This window comes from Scleropages formosus, chromosome 10, assembly GCF_900964775.1.
Source record: "Scleropages formosus chromosome 10, fSclFor1.1, whole genome shotgun sequence".
Taxonomy (NCBI): domain Eukaryota; kingdom Metazoa; phylum Chordata; class Actinopteri; order Osteoglossiformes; family Osteoglossidae; genus Scleropages; species Scleropages formosus.
Window position 1 is genome coordinate 30901483 of NC_041815.1, and position 26202 is coordinate 30927684.

General features: G+C 54.4%; 1 protein-coding gene across 4 annotated transcripts in view; it reads left to right on the top strand.

Moving 5' to 3' along the window:
• The first annotated feature begins 1071 nt into the window (after positions 1–1071).
• The window catches only part of kcnab1a (potassium voltage-gated channel subfamily A regulatory beta subunit 1a), a 49340-nt gene continuing 24209 nt past the window's right edge, over positions 1072–26202 (top strand). For 2 of the 4 annotated variants that reach the window (XM_018736186.2, XM_029255498.1), the window contains exons 1-2: positions 1072–1417; positions 23729–23772. In XM_018736186.2, the coding sequence (XP_018591702.2) occupies positions 1170–1417; positions 23729–23772 (292 nt within the window). In that variant the 5' untranslated portion in view covers positions 1072–1169. Of the gene's footprint in view, positions 1418–7863; positions 8606–23728; positions 23773–26202 lie in introns of those variants that run through there. The other 2 variants (XM_018736185.2, XM_018736184.2) reach the window with 1 other exon arrangement.

Consider the following 26202-nt stretch of genomic DNA (forward strand, 5'->3'; position numbering starts at 1 on the left):
CGGGAGGAGAAACAGAGAGTTGTGTCTGGTGAACCGATCACTGGAGCGACTGACCGGAGCACCGGACAGTTTTGCGCCCTTTTATGGTCTGTGGGCGATGGTGCAGTGATTTATGCAATCTTGTGTTAATTAGGGAGCAGGTTGAGAAGGCAGCCAATCATACAGCAGGTGGCGCAGTGGTTACAGTTCCCACCCTGCACTTTGAATCCCACCTCTTGCTGTACTTCCCTTCACCGAGGTACTTTCCCTGAATTGACGCAGTAAAAATTACCCTGTTGATAAAATAGGTGAATTAGTTGAAGTCACTCTGGAGGAACATGTCACATGTACAGAATGTATGCAAAGGTTTGTGGGTCGCATCCCTCAGCCCTCCAAGTTGCAAGGCTCCTCCTGGTGGCTCTTTCTCACCGGCTGGAGGAGAACTTCGCCAACCCTGGAGATGTTTGCAGTCATTCCTGCTCTCACTTTTTCCACACCATGTAGACGACAGAAACTGCAGCCCCCTCCCACTGTGTGCGTGTGTGTGTGTGTGTGCGTGTGCATGTGTGTGTGTGTGTGTGTGTGTGTGCGTGTGTGTGTTTCCAGCCTCCTCAGTACATGGGAACTTGAGGAGCAGGATGGGTGCTCCCACTCGCAGTGATGTGGGAACAGCCCGTCCATTCTCACAATCCCCTGGACAGAGCGGGAGGGAGACGTGTCTCAGAGGGCGTGGCCTCGAACCATCACATGTAGACGATGTGGGCAACGCTGAGCAAAATACAGGTTCAAGGGATTAGCTGATGGACAGAGAGACAACAGGATGTGGGAAAAGTGGTGAGAGAGAGAGAGAGAGAGAGAGAGAGAGAGAGAGAGAGAGAGAGAGAGAGAGAGAGAGAGAGAGAGAGAGAGAGAGAGAGAGAGAGGAGGGAAAAATGTCCCAGATTCCCATGGTATTTATGACGGAGTGAAGGAAAAGCGTGGTGAAGATGATGAGCGGGAGGAGTTGGGCAGGGAGACGCAGTTTTTTCGCATGGAAGGAAGTCTGACCAAGTGAAGGACCCTTGGAAACACCCTTTTAACAAGACCTTGGAAAACTTTTTGTGTGTGTGTGTGTCTGTCTGTCTGTCTGTCTGCTGCGAGCTCGTGTACGTTTGACCGGGAGACGCGTGGCCAGGCGGCGGTGGACAGACATGTACCTGTACAAGGCCCCGTGCTCCGACATCCCGACCCCCAAGCCAAAGGGGGCATCCAAGCTGGAACGCGGCCCCTCCAAGCTGCGGAGGCAAAGCCCCGCGGACGCGCCGTACCCCCCCGCCATGTGCTGGGGGGGGCTCAAAGCCAGCTCCCCCCGTGAGGCGAAGCAGCTGGAGGAGTTCCTCAACGTACACGGCCTGTCGCCGCACGACTCGGTTCGAGCCAGGACCGGGATGGCCTACAGGTACGCGGTGGAGCGGGGGGGCAAGAGGGGGCGGGACCTGGGGGGGGGGCGGAGCGTGTTGCATCGGTGAGGAACGTGCAGCTCATCGCGGGCTCCGGGTCACCCGGGACCCCCGAGTGCAGAACTATCCGTCACTATCTTTACGAACGTCAAAATTTGCCGTTTTTCCAAATTTTGCTTTGCACCCCTGTTATACGCAGTTTCCGTGTTTCGTGTTTGTTATAACGCTGCGCTACACGTCTCTCCAGGGACGCTTTCTGCGCACGTTGTCCCTGGCATGACTTGGACTGGGACCAGGAGTCTCTGCTGTGGCCCTTGTTCACCCCTTATTTGGGTTAGTGCCCTCCGAGTCCACGCAGGGGCCTTTGGGTGCCCGTTTCCACGGCAACCATTCGGCACATCCGCCAACCAACATTTCCAGGTCGGGCCACGAGGTGGATTCGGGCCCTCAGGTGACTCACACTCGAAGCACGTGGTGCGTTCAGGGGCGCCGTCCTCGTCCTCCCCGTCTCCGACAGGCTGTGAATACGCTCCGGAGGGGCCACTCCCACGTCGCCACGGTGACCCCGTGAGACAGTTTGTAGGACAATCAGTGACGGCGACAGGGGGGTGCACACAGGCTGTACGGGACAACAAGCACAAGTTGCGGAGGACGCGCTGATCCGACCGCTTCCCGTCACTCTGGTTACTGTCGGAGCGGAGAAGGGCGTCTGATCGCATCTCTCGCTCACTCGCTCGCTCGCTCGCTCGCTCGCTCACCCTGCACCGTGGGGCCCGTGGTCGTTCACACGTACGGTCCGTGATCTTTGCCCAAACATATGGGCCCTGTTGAAGGGCAGGGCAGATGCCATCGCCCCCACCCTCCTGTCACTGACATTCCTGTGTCATGTGACCCAGCTCGTGTCCAGCTATGAGATCCCACAGCTGAGGAACGTGATGCCAGAACCCTAAGTAGCGTGACGACCTTTCTGGGACCTGTGTGTGTGTGTGTGTGTGTGTGTGAGAGAGACTACTGCTGTATCACCGTGCACATTTACCACGGTCATTTCACGTGTTACGAGGAGAGTGAAAGAGAGCAGGAAAAATATGGGGCCCCCTGGGGCCTGTTGGAGAATTCCTCCGTCGTACCCTGACCACCCGCTGACACTTATACTGACATAAGGTCACGGGTCATTTTCCCAGAATGCCCTCGACCGCCTGAGGTCTCGGGACACATTGCGACGTGTGTGACACGCCACGTACGAAGGAATACTGAGAGTGCAGCTCGGCCCCTCGTTCTCTTCCTTTCCTCAGCGGTACGAACGAGTTGCGCACGGCGACGGAAATCTCACGCGTTTACGGGCAACCTTTGAAATGTATCACGTTCACCGTTATGACGGTGGCACCAAATCGAGCCGCTGCTGCCGCCGCAGGTGGTTGCGGTTCCTTTCCAGCACAGAGAAGGGGCGCTATGGAGCGCCTCCAATAAGAGGCACCGCCTGTTGAAACCTGCCGTCCGTTTGTGACTCAGTGAAGTCGGCGCTCTTCGTATAATTTATTATCATTATTATTATTATTATTATTATTATTATTATTGCTCTAGATGCTGAAATGACTCCCCGGCAGAGCAGCGCTCTGGAGTGTTAGCAGTGTTTCTAACTCCCCGAGTGTCCAGTGTGACGACCTGCAGGTTCCCATCATTCCTGCCTCAGCTGCGCACCGGGGGGTGTCCTCAGGAAAACCGCATTGCAGGGGATAGGGGGTGAGCTCCGTGTCGGTGCGCCAGCTGCTCATCATTCATTTACTTTGGAAAAATCATTAATATTTCATGCCGATTGGCAGCTGTCGTCACTAAATACTTAATTGGCCGTGCAATTAGAGAGGGATTACCGTGCAGGTCTCCCCTTCAGGGGCTGAGTCTTGCTTAAAGTTTGTACCGGGACATCTCCGGTGACACCGCTGTGGTGTAGGGCCCCGTCCCAGCACTGCCCCGACCTGCAAATGTTACTGTTATTATTACTATTATTATTATGGCGCTAAGGCCATGTCACAGTTTTGTTTGTCCCAAGCTGAGATTTCTTTCATCAGCCTAATAATAACTAATAATAACCTTCTGTGGGAATCGAGCTCTTTGCTCCTTCCTTCGGTGCGGCTCACAGCCGGTTTCCCGCGGCAACGGTTCTGTTTATCGCCGGGTGGCAGAGGCTTCAGTGGAGGTGTTGAAGGTCACATGGTGCGTCCAGGACCCCCAGTCACCAATGCGTGCCTGTGTGAGAGAGAGCATGCGGGGGCCCTGCACAATGCTGTCATTTGGCCACCAGGGGGCACCCTGTTCTTAGCAGTGTACAAACACATCGTCCTGCAGAGGGACACATTTGTCCTGGTTTAACGCACAACACCCCCCCACCCCCCGGCTACCTTGAGTACTTTATTTTCATGTTACCTTCCAGTTCTGTACGTGAGTCAGTCCACAAAGTCTCTCTTTCCTGCGCTTGAGGGATCTGGGTTAGCGTTCTACCCCCTGCTGCAGCGCCCTCCATCAAGGTACTTTTACCCTCAACTGGTACAGCAGCAGTTTCCCTGCTCACAATGGGGTAAATCAGTGTAAGCCTGGAGACCGACCAACTCTGCAAGCCCTGCCTTCCCCTGGAGCTGCTGACGGTCCCAGGCTGTCGCCGAGTGTGTGCGTTTGTCCCAGGATGAGCGAGGGAGCGTCCGTGGCCAACAACCCCTCGGCGTTTGCCCCCAGGGGCAGGAGAATAGAGCACATTGTCGTAAATCAGGCAGTGGAGGGGGGGGGGGGGGGGGGGGGGCGGGGGCGGAGCCCCTCTGAGGGATCCTGATCGGAACCCCGTGCTCTCAGTCCCTCATCTCATTGGATGCTCTCCTCCTGGTCACAAGGAGCCCGATTCTCGGCCTTCCTCCCTCCCGCTGGAGAGCACAACTGCCCCCAGAGCTGCCCTGCAGGAAGTGTCACCGGCATTTGGCATCCGTTTTAATAACGTGACGCCGCCGTTTCTGTTTCTTCGTTGTTTTATTGTCGCTCTGTGATCTATGGCTTCATCTTCCGCTTTTGGCGTATAAAAGTATGAACATATGGTACAATAGAGCATGTACTGCGTCATCCTGCACTTTCTTCTCTGAACTGTCTGTGTGTGGGGAGGCGAGGGGTGGGGGGTGGTTGGGAGGGGGGGCACGCCAAGAGAAGAGCCTCACGTGCCTGTCGGACATGGATGATGAAATAGACGTTAAACGAAAGCAGATTATTGGTCGTATTATTACACACTTTAAACGGAGGTGTTTACTCTGGTACGTTCCAGTGGCAGCAGGGTAATTAACGCTGGTTCACACCGAAAGTCTGACTTTCTGCCCGAAAGCCCGACTGCAGGGAACTCCGCCACACTTTGTTGCTCTGGCGGTCGGGACAGGTGTGTGTGGGCGGGACGACAGGTGTGTGTACCCGGGAGCGAGGAGGCGGGAGGAGACACAAAGAGCCCTGGTGCCTCTTGAACGCACGCAACCCGGCTGCAGAATCCCAGCATCCTCAGCGTCGGGGTCTCTGCCCTGTCACTCGTCCCGGGGGCCGCTGGCTGCTGCCTTGTCTTTGCTCGCACTCTGCCGGACGGCCCCTCCACGCTGCTCTGTGTGTGCGCGTGTGTGTGAGTGTGTGAGTGTGTGTACCCAGGGCACAGCGTGTCTTCCGAGTGCTCGGAACTCCTCCCCAGCGATGACCCCAAACCTGCCGCCGCCGTCACGTCTGTCTCTCGGACCCTCGTCGCTCGCACCCGGGAGCGGAGGACCCCGCAAGGAGCCGTTTTTCTCGTATTTCTCTCCATTTTCACTCACTGCGATACGTATCGATTCAAAAGCCCTTTGACACGCCAAGGCTCCTCAAAGTGCCGTCATGGCCGCGTTTTTACCCTCGTTCCCGCACTCGGTCCAGCATCGCGGTAAAAGAAGTGCGTTTAACTACATTGTGGCTCCGGGACACTTTTTAAGCCATTTTAAAGGCCTTTTCTTTGTGCTCATTCACGAGCGTCCAGCAGAGGGCGCGGTGCAGAAACACTCCTCCGTCTTTTGTGCCCCGGGGCCGACCGGCTCATCGCTCTTAGTAAAACAGGGTAAAAACACGGACCTCCGGCACAGAAGTGACCGGTCCGACGGGTCACAGTGATGTGTTGTGTCTGAGTCTCAACTTCCACAACCAGGGGCCGTCTTTCCTTCGCACACCTGGGGAGTAATTAACCAAGGGTCTTGTCATCGAGAACCGGCAGCTCCTCACGACACACACACACACACACACAGTGGGCAATTTAGAGCCACCAGTTCACCTGAAACACACTGTGTGTGTGGACTGTGACGAAAGCCATACGAACACAGGGAGAACGTGGAAACTCCCCACAGACTAAGCAGGGGATCGAACCCACAGCCAAGGTGCTGTGAGGCAGCAGCGCTACACGCTGCGCCGCTGTGCCACATGGATGTGCATAATTTTCAATGAGGGCCAGCAGAAACTGAAACTGCAGGAGACCCTTTGCCAGGTGAACACACCACTGTGTGTGTGTGTGTGTGTGTGTAAGTGGAGCACCTAGTTGGGTGTTCGGTCTTGCTTTGCCACCTGACACCCATGTGGGACACAGCAGGATGAAGGGCATCTGCTTCCTGTCACATGATCCTGCAAGAACTGCAGCTGAGAACGGGTTCGAATCCCAGTTTGAGGCCTCAAGCCTTAGGATGTACAGCAGCAGTGAACAGGGTGAGTCAACCTGGACAACAGCTGTGCGGGACGAAGTGGACAAGAGACGGGAGGCAACTGGGAGCACATGGTGCCTCCTTTCCAACACATGCGCACACACGTACAGGCGCCCTTCCCTTTCTCAGCCGTGTGTGTTTGTGTGTGTGTGTGTCACAGGGCCAATGCAGTTGCTGACCTGCATGATGGACAAGTGGAGAACTAATGTGACAGGAGTGATGTCTTTGTCTTTGTCTCATGTGCCTTCGCTGTCGACACGGCAGTCGGACCCCCAGGGGGAACATAGACCCTGAAGGTCGCCGAGGACTCGCTGGGTCACTCGGCATATTGATAGCCAGCGCCATGTGGCTCTCAGTTCTCCTCCTCATCCTCGCTCAGCAGCTCACCCCCCACCCCCCCAGTTCCCGGTCACATGTGCTGCTGTTGGACCCGTTCTGCTCCTGCAGTGAGAATGTCGATTCCCCTCGATGTGCAGCTGCAGTTTGTTCACACCTGGGTCCGCGACCCCTGGCTCAGAGAAACACACACACACACACGGCTCTGCAGCGTCTGTCTCTCTCCTCGATGCGGACCGAACAAACAGCGGTTCGACTCATTCATTATTGCGGCGCTGCTTCTGCGTGTTTCTTTTTTCCCAGCATGCCTCCGGCAGGTGATAACGGCACTCAACAGGGTCGTGACGCAGCGCCGCCCGCTGACTGACGGCTTCCCGAGCGGAGCCGAGTGGACCGCAAGAGCCAGATTTAGGGCTTACGCTGTCAGTCAGCGCCCGCCACATAGATCAAAGGAAACGTACACATGCAAGCTCGCTCGCTCGCTCGCTCGCTCTCCCGCCCGCCGGGGAGCCTCGGTGCTCAGGGTTCGAGGATGGGAGGGGGTGGACAAGCAGCCTCTACGCAGAAATGCAGGCTGAGTGAGGTGCACGGCCCGGCAGGTCTGCTGCATGCAGAGCAGCTTCGCACTGCGCCACGACGGACAGGGAGGGGGAAACACCGGGGGGGGGGGGGGGACGGTAAGGCACAGAAACGCAGAGAGAGGCACTGTGAGGAACACACACAACACTGTCCCCTGGGCAGGAGAGCTCCTCCTGCAGAACTCTGTCCATCCAGGAGTGTGTGTTACAGTGTGTGACAGTGTGACACCCACCGCAGTCCACTGCCTTCCTTCGAACCCGATGTCTTGAGTTTCGGAGGCTCTGGCTTTAGCGCCTCCGCATGGCCGTCACTGGGGTCAGCTGGTTTGTAGTGGGCTGCAACCATGCCTGCAGCTGCACCTCATGTCTACTGAATACACACAGACACACACACACACACACACAGAGCACACGCAGATTAATTGGCGGAGCTCGTTGCTGCGCTGGTATCACACTGCGGTTTGTCTCGCCGACACTCGGCTGACAGCCCACTCGTCCTCCTCCTCTCCGTTTGCCTCCTGTGGGAGCCCGGGTATGAAGACAGTGGCGCTCTGCCGTGTGACAAGTGACACCTTGTTCAAGTGCACATTTTATCTGCTGTGATCGTTTAGGTCCTGCTGGGGCTCTGCTCTGCAACGAAGGGTGTGTGTGTGTGTGTGTGTGTGCGCGCACGCTCGTGTCCGTGTGCTGCGCTGGAGTCGGCTGATTTGCAAGGAACTTATCACTTGGCAGAAGGCGGCACAGCGAGACAGAGAGAGCGAGAGAGAGAGAGAGAGAGAGAGAGAGAAGGAGAGAGGGAGGTGGAGCGAGAAGACGAGTGTGCTCTGGGCTGGAGACCTGGAGCTGCTGCCTTACCACGGTACACTCTCACCACGACGCAGCTGCAAAGCAGCTCTCCAACGGAGGCGAACTGAGGCCAAGACGAGGTTCTCGGAGAAAATCTGGGGCAGAATCCCGCTGATGACACACATTGGCAGCGACGGCACGGCGAACACTTCGCACTGAGAGGTGGCGGCAGCGGCGGCGGCTCAGCGAGAGAGAAGGGGCTTCTGCACATTCCTGGGATGCTCCGGCACCCCGGCCGTGACCGAGAGCTCGGCTTGCCGCTGAGAACCCGGCAGCCCCGGTGCCTCGGCCACGCGTAGAGCGGCGGGTCGGAACCCTCGCGCCGCTGCGGAACGCGTCCAGTCGCTCGGGTACCCCCCCCCTCCGGCGACGCTCCTCCGGGGCCAGACGGGCGCGAGTCGCCGTGAAGTCGTCCGCGTCGCTCCTATCCCCTCCCGGCGCCGCGCAGCCCCCGGTGCGAGAGCGGCGTCCCCGCGAGCCGAGCCATGCAGGTGTCCATCGCCTGCACGGAGCACAACCTGAAGGGGCGCAACGGGGAGCACGGCAAGCAAAGCGCCAGCAGCCCCAACATGGTGAACGCGGCGCGGGCCAAGTTCCGCACGGTGGCCATCATCGCCCGCAGCTTCGGCTCCTTCACGCCGCGGCACCACATCTCCCTGAAGGAGTCCACAGGCAAGCTGACGGGCATGAAGTACCGGTATGTGTCCTTCCGTCGCCCGCTGGCGCCCCCCCTCGGGCCTCCGAGGCCCAGGGTCTCAAAGTGAAGAGCCGGTCGAGTCGCCTCTCGTCGCACAAAGCAACTTCCTGTGCGGCCGTCCTGAGGCCCTCGCCACCGAATCAACGCCGTTTCGGTGCCGTGTCAATGGCGTATCAGTGCGGCATCAATGGTGCATCAGTGCGTTATCAGTGCAGTATCAGTGCCGTATCAATGTTGTATCGGTGCCAGAGTTACCATGTTCTCTGCAAGTTCTCGTGGGTTTCCTCCTGCAGTCCAAAGACACGTTTCAGGTGAACAGGTGCCTTTAAACTGACCTTACTGTGTGTGTTTCCCAGACGCAGTCGACAAGCCCTCGTCGGGGGGCTTTCCAAACACTGAACCGGCGTCGCAGCCTCGTGTCAGTTGTGCGTGTTGTGCAGGGGAGGAGTCATCTGCTCCGTTATCTAGAACATGTCTTGGATGATGAGTGACATGACATCCCTCCGCGTAGGCCTCCACTGCAGTGTGTGTGTGTGAATGTTTTGATCAAGATGACCGTGCTCGTTAAATAACGTCCAATAAACTGACCCTGTGGGTCCAGCGTGGAACTAAACTTTCTGTGACCTTTATAAATGTACCATTCAGAAACTCTCAGCTTACGAACTTGCGCAAACGTGTGTGTGTGTGTGTGTGCGTGTGCGCGCGCAGTTGCTGCCTCTGTTTGTTCTCACTCATCCCCCTTGAGTCAGTTATCCCAGCAGCCATAGCTGTAGTCAGTCACCAAAGTCAGTCATTTGACGCTGAAGGACAGAGCTGGATGATGGAGGCTGTTATATAACGTGAAGAGCTGCTGTGTGTGTGTGTGTGTGTGTGTGTGTGTGTGTGTGTGTGTGTGTGTGTGTGTGTCCCAGCTGGTAGTCATGTGCTGCCAGTGGAATTAATGTTCTCTCACCTTAGTAGGTGCTGCAATGAAACCAGTGTGTGCCACACACACACACACACACGCACACACTCTGCAGAATGCACTCGAATGGGGGGGCAGTCCTGCACGTGGGGCGTCGGTGAGGAAGACGCCGGGTGTTGGGTTCGAGACGCGTGAGAGAAGCGCGAGTCCTGCAGCAGGACAGTCGTGGCTTTTGGACTCAATTCAGAGCGACGAATAAAGAGAGAGCAGAGAGCGAGAGCACTGAGCAAAAGGACATGGGGTCCGAACCCCGTGGGCTTCGACACGCTGCTGCATTACGGCTGAGAAACAGGCAAACTCTGCCGGGGTTATGAATAAAACAGCTCACTGCTGCAGAGCAACGCAGTGAACTCGAGAGGCTCCTGCAAACACACTGACTCTCTCACACACACACACACACACACACACACACGCAACAGAACAGCGACACACATTCAAACACTCACTCAGAATCTCCTGTAAGGTTCAGCCGTGTTTTTATTTTTATTTAAATTCCTCCTCCGCTTGTTCTGCACCAGCCATGTAAAGTACCGTGTTCCGAACCCATTATCACTTCCACGGCAGGTAGGCATCACTGAGACGAGCGAAGGGGTCTCCCTCTCGCTGGGGTCACGGTAGCAGCCTCACCCTAAACACTAAGGCTCTGACCTTCGCATGGAAGCAGTAGGGAACATGGAACCAGGCCACCTGCATGAGGACCAAGAGCGGAAAGGGGCTGCAGTCGGACCGGCGCCATCGTTGCTCACACACACACACTGCTCGCACACGCTGTTGGTGTACAAGAGCGGCAGCATCACTGCGATCCCAACCGCCTCCGCTGAGCCTTAGAGCCATGGAACGCTGTGAGAGCGCACGGATGCTGGAGCGCAGCCCGGTTCAGGCTCATGGGAGGGTGTGTGTGTGTGTGTGTGTGCGTGTGTGTGTGTGTGTATTGGGGGGGCACAGACAGCTGTGATGAAGTGGAGTACGGCACGGCCTGCCTCACTCCCAGCCCACCATTCACCACTCCGCTGCCCCTGCCAACCGCTGTGGCATCCCTTCCTGTTTCCACGGCAACGTGTAAAGTCATTAGTGTCCCTTTGTAGCATTTGCGTTCAAACGGTCGCGAAGTGTAGCGCTGCTAAATGACAGCAATAACAACAGGACCCAAAGTTCTGCTCCCAGGATCATGATTAATGCGACACGGTGGCGGAAGCGATGGGCCCCCCGATGGACCAAGTGGGTAAACACAGAGGGGGCTCAGTGCCGTATAGGGACACGACAGATGAGCTCCTTCTGTCTTCTTCAAGAAGCTCTAAATAGTTCCCCACCTCACAGGACAGTGCAGACAAGTGACATGCTGACATTATCGTGAGATTTTAGTGATATTATAGCGATATCGTAGCGATCTTATAGTGAGATTATAGCGAGATCACAGTGATGGTACAGGGAGATTATAGTACGTCTTATCGCGTCCCTTAACGCGGGGTTACGGATCCCACAGGTTCCTGTAGCGCTGGTGAAGGCCGTTCGTGTCCAGTCGGGCTGGGAAGCTCAGACCAGCCGAAGCGCGGCGCGTCCATCCGGAGCTTAGAGCCAAGCGTAGCACTGACGTTACCGCGGGACAGGAGCTCCAGGGCAGCTGGGCGTCACTCACACCCTTCTCACACACGGACACACAGTGAGCAGAAGCAGATGGTCACGGTCAGCCTTCGCTCCGAATGCTCCGTTTCCTGTCCCGTCTTGACTTCCTCGTCCGACTCTCAGCCATGTGCCATGCGAGGTAGGCGCGTCGCAGGAGGCTTCACGATGATCTGCGCTTAAGGTGCTCGGCGAGAACCGGCGGAAAAGTGAGAAACGACGAAACGAAAAATCTATGAAACCGGTGAAATGGCGCGAGAAACGAAAACGCAAGAGACGGACTGACCGACAGTGAAAGCCAGTGTAAAAGCAGAGTGGAGAGTGAGAAGGTGTGAAAAGCAGGAATCAACAGCGGGGACCCCGATGAACCGCAGGAGTGTCCAGAGGCCAGCATTCCTGACTTCTGTAGGATCCAGGATGGGTCTTCTGCTCTCGCTTTGCAAGCAGTTCCCACGCAGGGCGATCATAACAAACAACGTGACTGTTGCGTGAACGATGGGCATCAGTGCGGTAACAGCAGAGTAAAAACAGGAACGTTCACTGGGCCCCGGGACCCACAGCACAGTCGGGACGCATCGTGCGGTTCTGCACCCCGACGGCCGAGTTCGGAGGCGCCAGGCTGCAGGTCTCGTGGCCCCGGGGGGTTAAGAGGCTTGCTAATATAGAGACGGGATTAATTTTTGGTTGCCATGGAGCTTTAAATAACAGTCCTTGAAGAAATGAGAGGCTCTACATCGCGAAGAGGGTAATCTGTGCTGTCGAATGCAAATGCTGGGCTTCGTTTGTCCAAGTGCTTCGAGCGAAGTACCAGCTGGGATCGAGACCCGCCGGCAGGTACCACGGTGCAGGAGCGCTCTCGACACTCCGTCACGGTACGAGCTCCACGTTGCGGATCTGCTGACAGGTGAGGACACAGCTGGCGCTGAGCGTGGACCGGGAGCCGCGGGGGGTCATTGTTTCCGGCCGGACTCGGCGGAAAAGACCGAGAGCACTTTGGCATTGGTGGCGCATCCCCCCCGTGTCGTACGGCGTTCCAAGTCCCAACACGTCCCGCGCTCCTAATGGAGACTCATCGATTTGTGGGGGACGGACTGCGGCGCTCATTTCCACACGGCACACAACTCATCACCGCCCACAGGCACCAGGTTTACTTTCGCCGTGGTGATTTGCTATGCAGAACTTCCACACAAGTTAATGTGTGTTTTACCCTGTTTTACCTTTACCACACACACGCTGCCTTAGCACTGGGCCAGTGGAGCATCATGGACAGGCGATCCCATGAGGAGGCTGCAGTGGAGAAGGAGGACGAGTGAAGCTCTTTTAGCTCATCTCTCCATCTCTCAGTCTCCTGCTCCTTCACGCTCTTGACGGCCTTTCGTTTCCTACTGCTGGGGGTGGCTGGACCGCGACCGCGACCGGGAGCCCGAGCTCATGGTCGCTTTGGCGCCCCTTCACCTCTGGACAAAAGGCTGGAATAAAACTGCCTCTTTTCTCCTGCAGTCCCTTCTCTGCTGTACCGAGAGGAAGTTCTTCTTCACAACATCTAATTATTCTTAATCGTTTCCAGTCACTCTCCTTGGAGTTTTAAGGTTGTTCTGCGTCTCGGCAAAGGGGGGCTATTATGTGCTTTTTTAGTGCCGGAATAAAAAAAGATACAAATTGCGAGCTTGTGAGAATTATGGCACCTTCTTCCCTGTAATTATGAGGCAGCGGCGCTCTGCTCAGCCCTCATTAAAAAGGGGGAAGCGAAGCGCCGCGGCAGCATCCCGACTTCATCGCTTACAAGCTCATTCCACAGAAGCCCTTTGTAAGCACTTTCAGCGGCCGTGATTTATCGCCTTTCCGGGACGAAACAGGAGCCTCTCGGACTGTTATCCAGGGAGGCGGGCGACCTTTGACTCTGGTTTAAGGATTAAGAAGCACGGAGGCGGTGGGATCTTTAATTAACCCCACGCAACAAGAGCACGGGCCACTCGAGTGCTAAAAAAGAAGAAAGTTTAGATCCAGACAATGTAGCCCCTCAACTGTTGGAGTCAAGTCGGGAAGGATGGCGTCCTTCGGAGACATTAACCCTGAGTCCCGATCAGCGCGCAGCAGCCGTGTCTTTTACTTTACTCATGCTGCTATTTGAAGTGACTAAAAATGTGACGTGATTCCAATGACTTACCCAGGGTAGCTTTTACTGTATCGGTTCACGGTAAGTACCTTGAACAAGGGTCCTAGAGCAGGAGGGGGAATCTGAACCTGCATCCTTTGGGAGCAAAGGCCGCAGCTCTAGCCACCACACCACCCGCTGTCCCTTTCCGCTTGTTATGTAGGAGCACCTTGAGGCGTCATCCTTACGCTTGTGGGAGTCGCCTGACCGCAGCCACCGACGTCCAAGAGCCCCATGTCTCCATTTAAACTTCCGTTCCTCCTCATCCCTGCTTCCTGTCCGTTTCCTCGGCTTCGAGTCACACGCATGGAGACACACTTATGCTCCGAGAACCTGTTTCGCCTCCTCTGCGACCGGCTCTCTCAAGCGGTGTACGTGACGCAGTCCTGCACTCCTCTCTCGAGCGCGGCCCCTCTGCCCTTTGGACGAGACACACCGTACATGCGAGCAGACCGGTCCTAACGAGCAGTCCCGCGAAGTCGGAATTCTCGTGCGACGGGACGTCTGAAGCACCCAAGAGCCTGTCTCCAGGTGGCGCCGCAGCTCTTTTCGCTCCTCTTCCCGCCGCAAACGACCCAAAATCTACGCTCTGACTGCAGAAGGCCTCTTCTCGCCAGATCACAGATGTACTTGGACACACCTCGCTGGTCTCCCTTCGTTCAGCGGAACCGTCACGGAATGTCGGAATAATGAAACGGCAAACTTTGGTTTCCCTCATATTGTTTTTGCTCACATCCCACATTTCCATGTTGACGCTGCGTGTCGTCGCCAGCGTTTCTGCCTCCATGCTGAGAGACAATGCATTCCGCTTGGGTTCTGTGATCCGCCGCACAGGTATTTTGGGACATTCTACCTTTTTAACACAATTGCTAGATACCTCTTCACTGACTTTGCTCGCGTATTGCTTCCTTCTTTGTGTGTTTCCAGGGGTTGTTCGCAGCAGCCCCCGCCTGCCAACTCCGAGTGGCGCTGGAGCACAGCGGAGCGATCTTGGGTAACACCCGCACAAGGCAGCTTTGCCAGACTACAGTCTTTGGCCACCTTGCGAAGGCAGTTTGTCTCCAAAAAGCCCTTCATCATGTGAATTCTCATAACTCAAAGATCCCATCAGTACCATTGGTTTCAGTGCCAAACCTTTTCATTACCAAGCCCCGAAATAGATACCTGTTTATGCCGCAGCGTCTCCGAATCCCACCGTATTGAGGCAGTTCCCAGTTTTCGTTCTTCACTCTAAAACAGCGCATGGCTGCCAGCCGTGAATCTCAACGATGGCTGTGTGGCGGAGGAAGGCCCAGGGTTTTTAAAACTCGTTTATCTGCACGGGGGGGGGGTGCGGTGGCGCAGTGGGTTGGACCACAGTCCTGCTGTCCGGTGGGTCTGGGGTTCAAGTCCTGCTTGGGGTGCCTTGCGACGGACTGGCGTCCCGTCCTGGGTGTGTTCCCTCCCCCTCTGGCCTTACGCCCCTGTGTTCCCGGGTAGGCTCCGGTTCCCCGTGACCCCGTATGGGACAAGTGGTTCTGAAAATGTGTGTGTGTGTGTGTGTGTGTGTGTGTGTGTGTGTGTGTGTGTGTGTGTGTGTGTGTGTGTGTGTGTGTGTGTGTTTATCTGCACGGTTCACCTGAATGCTGTAAACATACCACAAACGGAAAGTAAAACGGTTCACTTGCCCTTGACAGAGCACTGCAAAGCAGGTCCTTGAGAAGAGGGGATGTGACCCACTCTCACGTCCCCTTCGCTTCTAAACCTCCACAAGGTCTGACTCATGTTCCGTTTCGCTAGCGCGGCTCCGACTGAGGCACCCGCTCATCAATCAGCCGGATAAGAGGAGCGTGGCAAAACGCCTAATGGGCAAACAGAGGGGCCGCGGAGAGAGCTCTGTAAATGACCGGGATCTGAATGCCCCCCAGCAGAGGACAAACATCGATATCGAATTTGACTACGGGCCACTTTTAATATGGTAACAGACGCCACTGTGCCTGGGAACGTCATGGGCGGCAGGTCGCACTGTTTGTTTCTGGACGTGGCGGAGGTGGATAGTTACCCTGGAACAGTACTGCGTACGGAGGGTACGAGTTACAGAAGAAAATGTGCAAAATACATGGTGCAATAAAGGCATACACACTGAACCATCAACACACTATAAAAAAGAGGCGCATGCATTCTAAACGAAAGAAGAAACAACTAAGATGCGGAACGAAGAGATTGTTCATAATGCAGAGGTGAAAATGGTCGATGTGAAGCATCTAAATTGAAAGTGGAATTTCGGAAGGTGTACGCAGTAAAAAGGAGGAGGTGCCTCGAACAAACCGAAAGGAAACGTGTTCGGCACGCAGAGCGAAAATTACAAACATGCGTTGAACTCGACTCGCTGAAGTTTTCTCCGTGTTCGCTGCTTCATTCCCCCGCCTGGGAAGGTTTGCGGACGCTGACGGAAAGGTCCGCACCGCCCACTCGTACCCACTGTAATCACGCCAGGCTTGTGGACGGGTGGCTCATTCCAGCGCCCACACGCCGCAGCTCTTTGTACAACCGCGGCGTAGCTCATGGTGCAGCCTGACCCTGGGACGGCAAACCTCACGGCGAGGGTCTCGCCGGGGGTCGCCGTGGGTGGCTTGTGTTCCCAGCTAACCCAGCTAACAGGCGAGCCTTGCAGGGTCTGCTCTCCGAATGAATCGATGTCTCCCTCCCGGCTACAAGCCTCCTCTTCCGGTTTACGATACATCAGTTCAAGAAATAGCACCGAATTTTATCCATTTTACTGTGGTCGGCCAGAATATCGGCACTGGCGAGACTAAGGTCCCGCAAGAACTACGAGGATTTGCATCCGTGGCTGCGATCAGCTAAGAGAGCACGGGAGTTGTGTTGCGCATCCGCTACGCAAATGAGGGTTAGGGTTCTTCTCCCGCCTTGCTGGGGTCGCCTGGCGCTCACACTTCTGGGGCACGGGATGCCTGGCGTGTGAAAATGAGGGGTGTCCCTGCAAAGACCTGAGCGGGTGAACGTCTTGCAGCAGGTGGCGCAGTAAATTTGTGTTCACATTTACAATCCGCTGGCCGCCCAGGTGTCAGTCCCTGCTTGGAGCTCCAGGGGAGGCACTTCCCAGGTGCACAGCTGACGGACGGTCCCAGCTGAGTGTTGCGCTTGCCTCCCATTGAGAGGATTCCCCTGGTTCACTGTAGATAAACCTCTGCACTTGGATCCACCAACTTGCTCTTGTCCGCTTTGTCACACCAAAGGAAACGTCTCATTAATCCCCACATTTAGTTCTCGTGCAGAGGCTCACTGAAGCTGACCTGCACTGGGCACGGAGGCGAAAGGAGCTCAGGTCCCTTCACTACTCAAAGAGGCACTTACTGCACAGAACTAAAGTAAATGGACTCTAGGCGAAGCTCGGCTGAGCGCGTCCAGTGGAGCCGCAGGCCGTTCCGGCGATTCCTCTCAAGCTTTCAAAGGTAAACTGCACTGTTTTTTTCTCTTCTGCTCAAAGTACCTCTTTGTACGTTTGCTCTCCCTCGATTGTGCATCACAACGTTCTCCGCAGAAGCTGCTCATCTGGATCCTCCCGTTTCTCCATCGTTAAAAAGACACCTTCTGTGGAGGTCCTCTCTTTCCAGTGTTTTTCTTCTGGCAGAGGCGCTCACCATGGTATGAGTCCAAGTCACAAACAATCAGCAGAACAATGTTGTCTCAAAGTTAGGGCAACCTTCACGTGTAGCTGTAGCCTGCCCTAGAGGGTCAGCAGGTCGACACTTGCTGCATCTTGGGAACGTACACCAATCTGCTTGCTGACACGGAAGCGACCGGAAGTCATCAACACTACACCTGCGGGACTTCAACACGAAATATGGCGGAGCACTCGCTGCGCTTTCTGGAGACACTTTGGACAAATATACCTATGTATCCATCTGCTCATCTGCTCATCTGCGCAACTTCCTATCTATCCATCGCTCCATCTATCTAAAAGAGTAAGGCAAAAAGTATCTGCAGTATTAATATATCTGATCAAAAGGGAATTACTGCGGATACTTTCCGACTTGCCTTCGTATTCATCCATCCTTTTGCCTGTCTGTGCCCATTTGACATCTTTGCTCTCTGTTGTTACTTCCGATCTATGAAGCTGTGCAGCCGCTCCGGTAAAGCCAGTTCAACAAGTGCAAATTCAGACAAATTACATGTATCCTTCAATTTACAAAGTCTCTTTTCCTGAAATTTTAGTATAACAGCTCTTAGCTTTTAATAGCAAATTTTTGATTTATGGAACGGAAAGTCTGGAATTTCTCCAAAAACACACACACACACACACATTTTCAGAACCGCTTGTCCCATACGGGGTCACGGGGAACCGGAGCCTACCCGGGAACACAGGGGCGTAAGGCCAGAGGGGGAGGGAACACACCCAGGACGGGACGCCAGTCCGTCGCAAGGCACCCCAAGCGGGACTCGAACCCCAGACCCACCGGACAGCAGGACTGTGGTCCAACCCACTGCGCCACCGCACCCCCCTCTCCAAAAACAAATGTATCCAAATCGTGTCAAAAAAAATTTTAATTCACACATTGTGCAAGTGAAGCAGAAGTGCAGTAATGTGGTGCAACTTGGGCATCTGCAAGCACATCTCTCATTCTGATGGTGCGTTGACCACGTGAGGTTGTTGCTTTGAGAACCTGGACCATTACGGGAAGTGTATGAAATTCCACGGCAGCACCTTTTGGCCACGTTGGGCGCAGGGCTTTGGAGTCGGTACACAAAACCTCCAACTCCAATAAGCCACTAATCGCTTCCGACTCTGACTCCAGAGCGCTGGTTGGCCGCGTCATATTAACGGAATGACAGCGGAGACAGCAGAGCGATTAGCAGGAAAAGTTTCGCTGGTGGTTTTTCAGGTATATTTGTGCTTTTTGGGCAACAGTGCAGTTTTTGAAAGTTGTTCACACTAAACGCAACGTGATCAGTGGATCCCTGCTTACTTCATTGCTCATCCTGCAAAGAACTGATCAATTAAAAAGAAAAGTGTGAACTACCCTGGAGCAGTAAGCGTGCAAATTCGTTTTATATCGTGCTGAAATGATGGACTGAATCCGTAAAGTGACGGATGCCTGGCATTTTATTACGGAGCTCGTCCGGCGTATGTGAACGTTTGTCTCACGTTGCCCTCATGGCTCGATTTAAGAAACAAACAGAACCGGGCAATTTTAATGAGTCAATGCAAATGGTTCCTTTCTCAGGAGATCTCCTGACAGTAGCTGAACCCATGACCTTCTGCTTATGGGGAACATCGTATGAAACGCTTCTCTCGGAACTGCTTTTCTGGCCCGATACATCTGCGGTGTTGCTGCGGATGGCGTCGCGGTCTCGCGCTGTCCCAGTCTGTGACCTGCGTTGTTTTCCGGGCCTTTGTGACTCACGTGGGTTTCAGCAACGTCTCCGAGTCACAGCACCGAGACGACAGGAACAGACCGACGCGCTTCGGTGACTCAGAGAGCCGCGGGACACTCGCAGTCGGCCGCTATTCCCAGTGACGCTGAGTGACAGCACCCTGCCCTCGGACACGTGGGACACGATCAAATTCGTCTCCCCGCTGTCAAACGCACGCTTGGGAAAAATCAACAGAACGAGAAACACGCAAACATATGTAATTTGCATGAAGCCAAGTGGTCTCGAGCACTTTTCACAAGTACGTACTACTTGTACTGCGACGTTTCCCGAGCTGCCACTGAGAAACGCATCTTTGCCTCATTTGTACATTTCGCTCATTCGAACGAAGAGAGTTTAGAGAAAGATGAGCCGAAGTGCTGAAAACCAGCGTTCGATGCTCTTCCAGCAGCGGAGTTTGCAGCAGCAGCGCGGAGAGGGGGTTGCGGCCGCTTTCCCGCCTGTCACATCCAAATCGGCAAATGTCGTGACAAATGTACGCATGGTATGCACCTCCTCATCTGGGTAATTTACTATGAAATGTTTAGTGTTTGCAACAAAAAAAACAAAGGAAGATATAAAAAAATATGATTTCACGCTGGTACTGAGCTCCCGAAAACGCTCTTTATTAATTGGAGAATTCCGGCTGTTCCTAAGCACTCCGCAGGAACAATATTTCTTCATCGATATTGCGAGAGCTCCTATTTCCAACACGTGGACCACAGTGAAGGACTCGACAAACCGGGGGTGGGGGGGTTCGAAAATGAAATGTCGAGGGAACGCATCCCGCTTGCAGATCCCCCCGGAGCGGCGGCAATTAACACTTCGACCTACTTGAGCTGCTCCTCCGGCGCGCCTTTCTGATCGCTGACCCCGTTTGCCGAGCGTCGGGGGACGAGCTCCATGCGCCAGCGCGCCTCTCCCCCCGGACCCTCGGCGAAATCGCGGCCCTCTGCGGTTCGGGGACGCGCTTCATTTGTTGAGCCGTGGAGGAGTGTGTCAAACACGTTCCAGTTTCCACAACAGGAGGCGCCTACGGTGCACCTCCACACCGCCAACCAACACTCGCCATTTTTATTTCACGTCACATACGTGCTGTACGTACGTTGCGATAATTGTGTGGAACTGCACTCGTGCGGCAACACAGTCGTCTGCCCCCAGTCCACATCCACTGCACAGGGTGGTTTTGCTCCCTCCTCTTGTTCCACACAAAGCAGAACTTGAGCTGGAGGTCTAAGCTGAAATCGCCCTCGACGAGCGTGGAGCACCGCAAAGAGGGTCTCCAGCGCTCTGCACCTCATCTTCCAGGGGAACGTTGAGGAGTTATAAGCGAGCAAGTGTTTGCTTTGATCGTTGCCCCTGTGCTGAAGACAGAAAATGTGGGGAGATGGATGCTCTGCGCTCATAACAATACAATGGCGTGTGTTTGCGCAAAGCCTGTATCCCTCCTGTACCACTCCTGTACCACTCCTGTATGCAGGAGGGGTACAAGAGGGGTACCCCTAGTGTGCCACCCCTGTTCAGCTCTCAGCTCATTCTCTTCTGCATGGGGTGCTCATGACCAAACTTGTGCGCGTTCTGTAGTTTTTCCTCAACATCAGCTCCTCCACCTGCCTCCTGGGGCAGAACCACCACCCCCCCCCTCCCTGGCCAAAACGTTGCACCTGGCAGGTGGGAAGGAGCTGCATCATTACTCTTCATCGCTCAGTTCCCCGACTCAGCATGTTTCTCCAGCCTCATTCTACATTCTGAGTCAACATTTAAGTTCCAAACTCTGAACTTCCACTCTTAGCGAATTCAACAACTAGTCACTCGTTTCCACTTTCTGTGACAAAATCTGCACGTCCAGAGCGAACACCTTTTTTTTTATTTAAGTATTTCAAGCCTTTTTACCTACGTAATCACTAGTTGGCACCAGGTGGCATACAGCTTAGAGCTGCTCCCTTCCGCCCAAACGATCCCGGTTCAAATGCCACCTGCTACTCTGGCAGCCCCGATCAAGGTACTTACCCTGAACCGGTACAGTAGAAATCACTTCAGTAACCCTTGAAGCTTCTCCAGTAGCCATTTGGGCCTTATGCCACGCGGCTGGCGTGGCGCTTAAGGAACTGGACCCGTAATCCAGCCGGAAGCCCCGGTGGGGGACATTCGTTGCGTTCTTCAGCGGCACAAATAACTCGAGTCGTGGCTGAATAACGGGCGGAAGTTTGTGAGTGAGTTTGGAAAAAGGCTGAGTGGATGTCCGACCCCCTCGCTCTCCAGAAAGGTGTGTTTATAGGCAACTCAATTATGGAGGTAGAGGACATGTCGGGCCACAAGGGAAGACAATGCCTCTCCCAGTCGGTACAAAGACTTCCTCCTTTATTTATTCTCTCTTTACAGCACTTCTGTTCTCCGGTCCATAGCGCCCAAGCAGGAGCCACTCTTAGCTGTGTCCCAGTAGGAGACACGTGCGTCCCTGTTGCTCCAGGCAAGATTGAACTCCTGTCAGGTTCTAATCCCAGGAGGAGTCGCCTCCGGGAACCCGAAGGTGCGCTCCGCACACGGCACATCTCGACGCTCCTGCTGATCTCGTCTCTCTGTTGGTCCGCATCACTTTGTGCGGCTGAACTCGATCTCATCGCTGCATTTCTTTCGCTTCTTCTGGCAGGGGCCCGAGGGGGCAAGTGACCCGGGGCTGATGGTGCAATTGAAAGGAGGTGAAATTGCACTCCGTGGGTTGAGGTCAGGAACAGAGAGTCGGTCACACACGATTCGGCATGACCCGTCGTACACAACGGCGTGCTTTGTGTACCGATGTGCGTTTCTTCGTAATTCAGATACTCAGCTTTAGCAAATTTAGTCAAAGCAAATGCTGTGAGACTACCGTGGTGAATTACCTATACTTATGGGCTCAGATCAGTGTCTAGCCGGGCACAAGAGTGCTGTGTTCCCACACACAGGTGTCCAGAACCAGAAATCTGCAGGCTCTCAGTGCTATCCCTGATGCGGTGGAATGAGCTCCCTGTGTCCCTCAGAGCTGCTGAATCCCTCCCACACTGAAGAAGCCATCTCTTTGAGAGTCACTTCTCTCTTGATCTCCTGACAGCTCCATCAATGAGTCCAACACCATCTGCTATGATTATCTATGTATTTGCTGTTTGAATATCACTTCCATAGAAGCTATTGGAAGGATGCAAACCGACAGCATGGTGGTGTCACACACGCAAGCCATGTGTCTACAGTTCACTTTATGTGCCACTTTAGAGAGAAACATTTCCAGTGTGAATAAATGTAAACACAGGATGAACAGGAGACTCGTACCAAGGACCACGAAGGTAGAGCCTCCCACGGCAGCTGCTAACAGGTCACCTCAACCCTTCCTTAACTGGGTCACATGGGCAGAAGACTGTCAGAGAGATCCCTCCGAGACCCAAGGGATCCTCTTTGAACGATGGTTTGTCTTATGTGCTCATAACACAACTAATTCTGCCGCTAGAGGCTGTGAAAGGACATCCATCCCCTGCAACACGTCCATCCCTAAGCGCTTTCTCCTTGGGGGGGTCCCTGAATTAAGTTCCCCATGAAAAATTCAAATCTCCATTTCCACCATCTAACCACAAGCTCACTCTGGGCACAGTCCGTTTATCTGTTTAATTCTTTTTCGGGGAAACTGGCTGTTGGAAGTGATAGAGATCCTCGGTTCTGGAGATTTCCCACTCTGCGTTTCTCCCCAGGATCCATGGTGTCGACATTACAGTGCCCACACCAGTACTTACCTTCACATTGGTTCCTTTACTCCTTTACCAGACACTTTCCTGCAATGCGACGTACAGCCGAGAGCAAACAAAAGTGAATCGCCTACACAGGAAGTGACCTTTACATACAGACGTGTGGCTGTTTGTCCAGTACCGCCGTACCTGCTGGAGCGCGTTACATGAGTAGCCGCATATAGAACTGAATGTGATGGGAAATACAAGGTTTTTGAGACTGATGATGTGACGCAAATGTATGGAACAGGCAGGAGATCGGGAGAGAAGCGGATCTGAAGGAGATGAGTATGATACCCTTCTTGAATCTGGGAGGGATTCAGCAGCTCTGAGGGACACGGGAAGCTCATGCCATCACACTGGCATCAGAACTGAGAATCTTTGGGTTGTTGACTCTGGGCCCCTTGTGAGTGGCACCACAAAGTGGCCAGAGGTTGAGGAGTACAGCGCTCTTCTGGACTGGAGGGAGTGATCGGGTCCAATAGGTATCAGGTCCTTAGACGGTCCTGTAGGCCACAACCAGATGTTGAACTTGTGCGGAAAGAAGCCGCCAGTGCAGAGAGATGAGGAGGGGAGACACGTGGGAACTATTCACCTTCGGCAGTTGGAACTCAACTTGTCATGACAAAAAAAAAAAGAGAAACATTTGACTTCCACGATGCCAGTTCCTTCCCTTTCACTTTGTTCTTGTTCTGGTTGAACGTGGCTCTGCGAATGACTGCATCTGCACCGTGGGCTCGGAATCACAGAGCCACAGCACAGATGTCCTGGACGGAGCAGAAACGTGCTCGGGCTCCTTGAAAGCCAGTGACCTTAAATAAAGCTGAGCGCATAAATGGCAGAGGAGCGGTCGCACTGCGGTCAGTCTACCCTCGAAGTAAGGAGTAAAACCTTCCATCTCCTTGCCAAGGTGCCCGTTGCCCCTGCACCTCCGTCACAAACCAAGGGCGGGAGGGCTCCGGGTTCGCCACGTGTGGCTTCGGTGCACCGAACCAGTTCCGATCATGGTCAGCTAGAGCCCTTCGTTGCTCCGCAAGTAATCTGAGCGCTAAGAGCTCTTCTCATTACACACAATTACGATTAGTGGCAATCAGGAAAACGCAAAGTGAGGAATCCTCTCTCAATTGTATAATTCACGGTTTATGAAACGCAGGGATGATTCATATGCAAATCAAAGTGGCGCTAATTGGCAGTTTGGTAACGCCGTTCTCCTTCTTCCACAGGAACCTGGGCAAATCGGGACTGCGGGTCTCCTGTCTCGGGCTCGGTGAGTACGCTGGACCGCCACGGTGCCCATAAGGAGAAAAGCGGTTCAGTTCTTGACGCGATGTGACGTGACGCAGCGTGACGCTGCGGTGAAGTTGATGACCGCACGCAACGGAGTGCTACCGGCTTCAGTTTCCCGTGCGGAGAAACACAGTTAGAAACATGAATGAGTAACACAGAAAGCTGACGGCCCCCGGTAACCCTTCGTGCTACAGCGTCGTACTGTGTGCTGCAGGCGCCTTCTTTCCGCTCTCCTCCTCACGTTCAGACACATACTCGCCGAGTCCTCGTCACACTCGCACGCACGGCTATTCAGCCATCGACACCATTTTCGTGAGTGTTGCTGCTTTCCGTTGCCATGGCGTTGTGTTTTGTTTTCTGGTGTTTTCTGTGCTCAAGTCAAACGCCCCTGATAACCGCTTCCTAGAGCTCTCCTCCCTACGCACGCACAGCGAAACGCCCACAGCTTGTCCAACTATAACGAAGTGGATTTTTCCTGAGCGACCGCAGCTCTCCAGCTCACGTCTGTATTGAAGGGCTCCGGGCCGCAGTCACGTCTCGAACCGAAAGTAGCCGTTATCAACAGAAGTTGTACATAAGTAACGAAATGAACTAAATAAGGGTGATACTGTGCAGCAAATAGCACAGTGCTATCTGAGAATTACACACGCACACACGCACACGCACACGCACACACACAGTCTGAAACCCCTTGTCCTGAGCAGGGTCGCAGCACACCGGAGCGGAAGCTGGCGATACAGGGCACAGGGAGACACACCCCGTCGGGATGCCAGTCTGCCGCAAGGCACCCCCAGCAAGACTCAAACCCCAGACCCACCACACAGCAGGACCTGGACAAACCTGCTGCGCCGCCGTGGGCCCCGTCTGAGAATTATTGCAGTTTCATTCTTACAGGTCAAAATCAACAATCGGTTTTAGCTCCTGTGTGTTAGAATGAGGTGGGTCTGGGGTTCCAGTCCTGCTCGAGGTGCCTTGTGGCAGACTGGCATCCCGCCCTGGGTGTGTCCTCTCCCCCTCCAGCCTTGCCCCCTGTGCTGCCAGGTTAGACTCCGGTTTGCTGTGAAACCGCTTGGGACAAGCGGTTGTAGACAGTGTGTGTGTGTGTTAGAATGAACTCCCTCTGTCCCTCACAACTGCTGATACCCTCTGCAAAGGGTTTCAAAACATGTTTCAGACCTACTTCTCTCCTGATCTCCTACCAGCTACATGAATTAGTGCAAACTAATCTGTCACTGTGACCTTTGTATTTCCTGCCAATTCTACATGCTGCCACTTGTGTAGTTTGCACAGGAAAAAAAAAAAAAGACTGTGCTGCTGGACAAGCTGTGTTTCTAGAGTCTCAGTCTCTCTGTTGATGTACTTTTGTTTACTGAATTGTACATCATTTTGGAAAAGTGCGTCTGCTAAGTGAATGAATGTTTTATTCGCTCCTTCTCGCTTTACTCGTTTAAAAAGAAAACTGTAGCATAAATACGGTTTTTTGGATCTGTCACACGGAGAGGAGTAAACAGCTTTTCAGAGGATCGTTTGAGCGGATTTCCTTCAGGCAGTAGGGGACGGAGGAGCAGGCGAGCAGGAAGATGCTCTCAGCGGTCCTCACTTCTCCAGTCTCTGGCTACAGGTCTAGCGTTGTCCTGGATTGTCCTGGATTGTCCTGGATTGTCCTGGATTGTCCAGCCCTGCTTTCTTACTGAAGATGCTGCTCAGGTCAGCTACAGCGGGTGGTTCTCTCAGCAGAAGCGAATGAAACCACTTGAGCTTCCGTGACTTGGAAAGGTCAGTCTCACCCCGGTCACCCGTCACGGCGCTTCAGGTGATCGAGGGACGTTGGCTCTGACCAGCGGGATCCGGATGCCTGCCGTCCACTTGCAAACACGCAGCACTAGTCTTCGCTCCGCCTCGGAGTCACGCGCAGCCACGTCGCGGTTTGATCCGAGGCGCCCTTTGTATCGGGACACAAACACCGATAAACTTCCGCATCCCGCAGCCACCGTGAACTCTGGTTAGACGGGCGACCGGCAGCCAGGAAATGCAACAGCCGCTTGGTGTTTCTGTAAGCGGCAGTTGGTCCGGTGGGGAACTCGGACCGCAGGACGCCGGCTGGTACGATGCAAACAGGCTGTTGTATTTTATAACTCAAACTGTTTCCACGCTTATTTATTTTAAGAACAGTGGCTTTTACCACATTATCCTGGGTTTATTTACACCAGTCAATAGAAACACAGCACTATTTATACATGCGTGTGGGCTGTGACATCGCGGGATGCTGAAATTCATTTGTCCACCGCGGGCCGTCAGCGCGGAAGAGCAGGAGCAGAACAGAGGATGGCAGCGCCACGGGACACGGGGGTGGCGAACACGGGGTCGAGGAGCCGCTGTAGCCGGAGCGATGAATCCACGGGCTGCGGGA